Source organism: Zea mays, chromosome 9 (genome assembly GCF_902167145.1).
Source record: "Zea mays cultivar B73 chromosome 9, Zm-B73-REFERENCE-NAM-5.0, whole genome shotgun sequence".
NCBI classification, from domain to species: Eukaryota; Viridiplantae; Streptophyta; class Magnoliopsida; order Poales; family Poaceae; genus Zea; species Zea mays.
This window is the reverse complement of record NC_050104.1, coordinates 125,201,147-125,204,236: the sequence shown is the minus strand read 5'-3', so window position 1 is coordinate 125,204,236 and position 3,090 is coordinate 125,201,147. Positions and strand designations below refer to the sequence as shown.

Here is a 3,090-nt window from a genome sequence, read left to right as displayed (position 1 = left end):
CGTAAGTGTGTGGTGGTCCTTGCGGGGTCTAAGTGATCCGTGAGATTAAGGAAAAGGCTCACTCGGTCTGACCATTTGAGAGAGGGAAAGGGTTGAAATAGACCCGGTCTTTGTGACCTCCTCAACGGGGACTAGGTTCTTTGGAACCGAACCTCGATAAAACAAATCATCGTGTTCACTCGCTTTGATTCTCGTTTGATTTATTTTCTCTCTCTAACGTTTCCTTGCTAGTATTGATTTGAGTTGGCCCCCATACGTCATCCACACTCTTTGAGCAACTCCTAGCAAGAGAAATAATCTTTCGACTTGAATTTAATTCTAATGCTAACCCCGACCTTAGTGTGTGTTTAAAGTTGATAAATTTCAGGTTTCGCCTATTCATCCTCCCTCTAGGCGACTTTCATCGTGTAAAAGTGAAATATCGTAACTTTAGGTCCTCTAAAAGGCTATAGTTGAGCTTTAGCACCACTCTAGCTAGCTATTTTAAACCTTGATTGGTCTAGTGATTCTAGTAGAAATCTTAAGATGAGCTTTATGGTTGTTTGAGTGAGGCAAGAAGGTGAAAGAGACTCCGACCTTTGTGGTCACTTGTACATTAGGGACATAGGCACTCCTTAGTAGTGTGGTTGAACCACAAGTTAAATCATTGTGTCTCATGTACTTCTGATTACATTTGTTTCACACTTTACTTGTTCTGTGTTCTTGCAAACTCATTTGAATTTGTGGTTAGGGTTTCAATTCGATCTATCAATTAGAGAAGGTTCTCTACAAAAGAAGGCAACCAGCAGTCTCTTCATAAACATCAAAGGAAGCGAGGAAATTTATAGATCTGGTTTTTATACTGATTTTGACTTTTGATTTTGTAGGTTCGCCGACGGTCAAAACTTATGGCGTTTTGTTTCAAAATTTCCGACTCCAAGTCAGAAGTTCTGACCCAAACTCAGAACTTTCGATCTAGCTTGACCAATCTATTGTTTTAAATGTTTGTTGTGAAATTTTAGATACGCCTATTTATTCAACCTCCCTCTAAGCATTGTAGACCATTTCACTGTCCAACTAGCACAAACAAGCAAAACGCTTCCATATTATCTTATTAAGATCTGGCATATATAGTAGATTTACCTATGATCCCAGCATCTACATCGAACGAGAGCATGGGTAATATATATAGCACATCGTTTACATATCGTATCACATGTGGAAGCACACACGACGATGTGCTTCAAAGTGTATATAGTAAAAAGAACAATTCATGGATTACTATCAGCACTTTCAGATTCTTCAATTTATTGTGGAGGCCTTTGCTCAGCAAGCATTCATGGATAGACCTCGATGACTGATAGTGCACCAAGGATTGGTAGGATTTTGTAGTCTTTGAATCCTGCTTCTATGAAAATCTTCTTCCACTCTTGCTCGTCGCGCTCAGCTCCATTAACCGTCATAATATACAAATCAAACATAACTTGTGTCTCTAGATGCGTTATGTTTGGCTGCCCGTATCCAACTACCATGTCCAAGATTATTACCTTCCCTCCTGCATCACGTGGAGATATAGCTTGCCTGCAATTTTTCAATATCTTGACACACTCGTCGTCACCCCAGTCATGTAAAGTGGTCTGTCATAGGTAATCATCCAATTAATCGATCGATAGGTAATAACCAAGAAAAGTTACATTCAAGGTAGTTTGACTCAGACTGATCGGATTTTAGGAATCGAGTTGTTTTAAGATGGAGTGAGCATCCCATCCAAGACAAGAAAAATGGATAATTTTGGAGGTTTGACATGGATTTCAAAAGTCAAATATATAATGAAAAATGGAGGGAGCAGTCAGCAGCATGTACCTTGAGGAAAACAGCGGTTGCAGGTGGAATACTCTGAAACATATTGCCTGCGACGAACTGCACGTTGACATCGGACGGAGCGCCGGCGACAACGTGCGGGAGGTCAAGCACGCTGCACTTGAGGTGCGGGAAGGCAGCGGCGATGGCGGCGGTGGCGCCACCATGCCCACCGCCTACGTCGACCAACGATTCGATCCCACGGAACACCTCGCCGCACTCCCTGAGCATGATTGGCATCAGGAAGCGGCTGTCCGCGACCATGCCTTTGTTCAGTAAGGCGTTTACGTCGTCAGCGTGTTCCCAGATCGTTGGGAATGTTTGCTGGAAAGCCAGGCCATACGGGGACGGTTCACGCTGCTCCTGCCGGAACCACGCGCAGATGCCCATGGTGTGCGGAGAGACAGCGATAGGATGGAGCGCCAGGCTCACAAAGGGAGCCAAGGTCGACGAGCTCACCTCGTCGCTAACGAGGAAGCGGGAGGCTGCCGTGAGCCTGTAGACAGCTTCGTCCGGCGCGTCGACGGTCGAATCATCACCACCAGCTGGCGGTTGTTGCTCGACGCTAAAGGTGCCCGAGACGGTGAGCACGCGCATGAGGCGGCGTAGAGCGCGAAGCTTACTTGGGTGGGCCGCAGTCTCGGCGAGGATCTGGGGAAGGGTGGCGCTGCCGCCATGGTGGTGGATCGCGTCGGGGATGCGGAGGTCCAGTGCCACTGCGAGCGCGAGCGATTTGGCGTAGCACAGGGACTGGTGCCAGAGCTCGACGTGAGCTTCGAGCAAGTCCTGAGTGCTGAGTGCCATCGTGTTAGTTAGGGGTAAGTGAAAAAAATGAACAGAAAGGTTTTTCACGAAAGTCTATCTCTACACGACTATCTATAAATATTGTCTTCTACCTGCATTTATTATTTAGAGGCTTTAAGTTGTATTATATAAAAAAACTGATCTAAGGGATCAAGATTGTACATACCCTTAATCTGTAACACTATACAATCCACCATTTTAAACTTTGCAAAACTCACCCAACCAAATCACCCCACACTCATAACCTTCACTAAATCCACCAAACAAATTGCATCCAGACTTAACACACCATTAAAACCAACGATTCAGATCGTTGGGTAACCTCTTTCCATTACTCATCCAAATTTAATGGACAATATTATTTGGATCATCCCTCATCCTCTCCCCTCTCCTCTTCGGGATCGTAGCGTTAGCACGGGCTATATGCTAGTACAAGTAACATCCCAC

At 45.1% G+C, this 3,090-nt stretch overlaps 1 protein-coding gene across 1 annotated transcript; it reads right to left on the bottom strand.

Annotated features, from left to right (window-relative positions):
* Window positions 1–1,068: 1,068 nt before the first annotated feature.
* On the bottom strand, window positions 1,069–2,685 carry LOC103638999 (5-pentadecatrienyl resorcinol O-methyltransferase). The gene is made up of 2 exons (XM_008661781.3): window positions 1,843–2,685; window positions 1,069–1,616 (listed from the first exon to the last, which is right to left on the bottom strand). Exons 1-2 carry the CDS (start codon window positions 2,641–2,643, stop codon window positions 1,317–1,319), a joined length of 1,101 nt encoding a protein of 366 aa, XP_008660003.1. The 5' UTR covers window positions 2,644–2,685; the 3' UTR covers window positions 1,069–1,316.
* Between the last annotated feature and the right edge of the window lie 405 nt (window positions 2,686–3,090).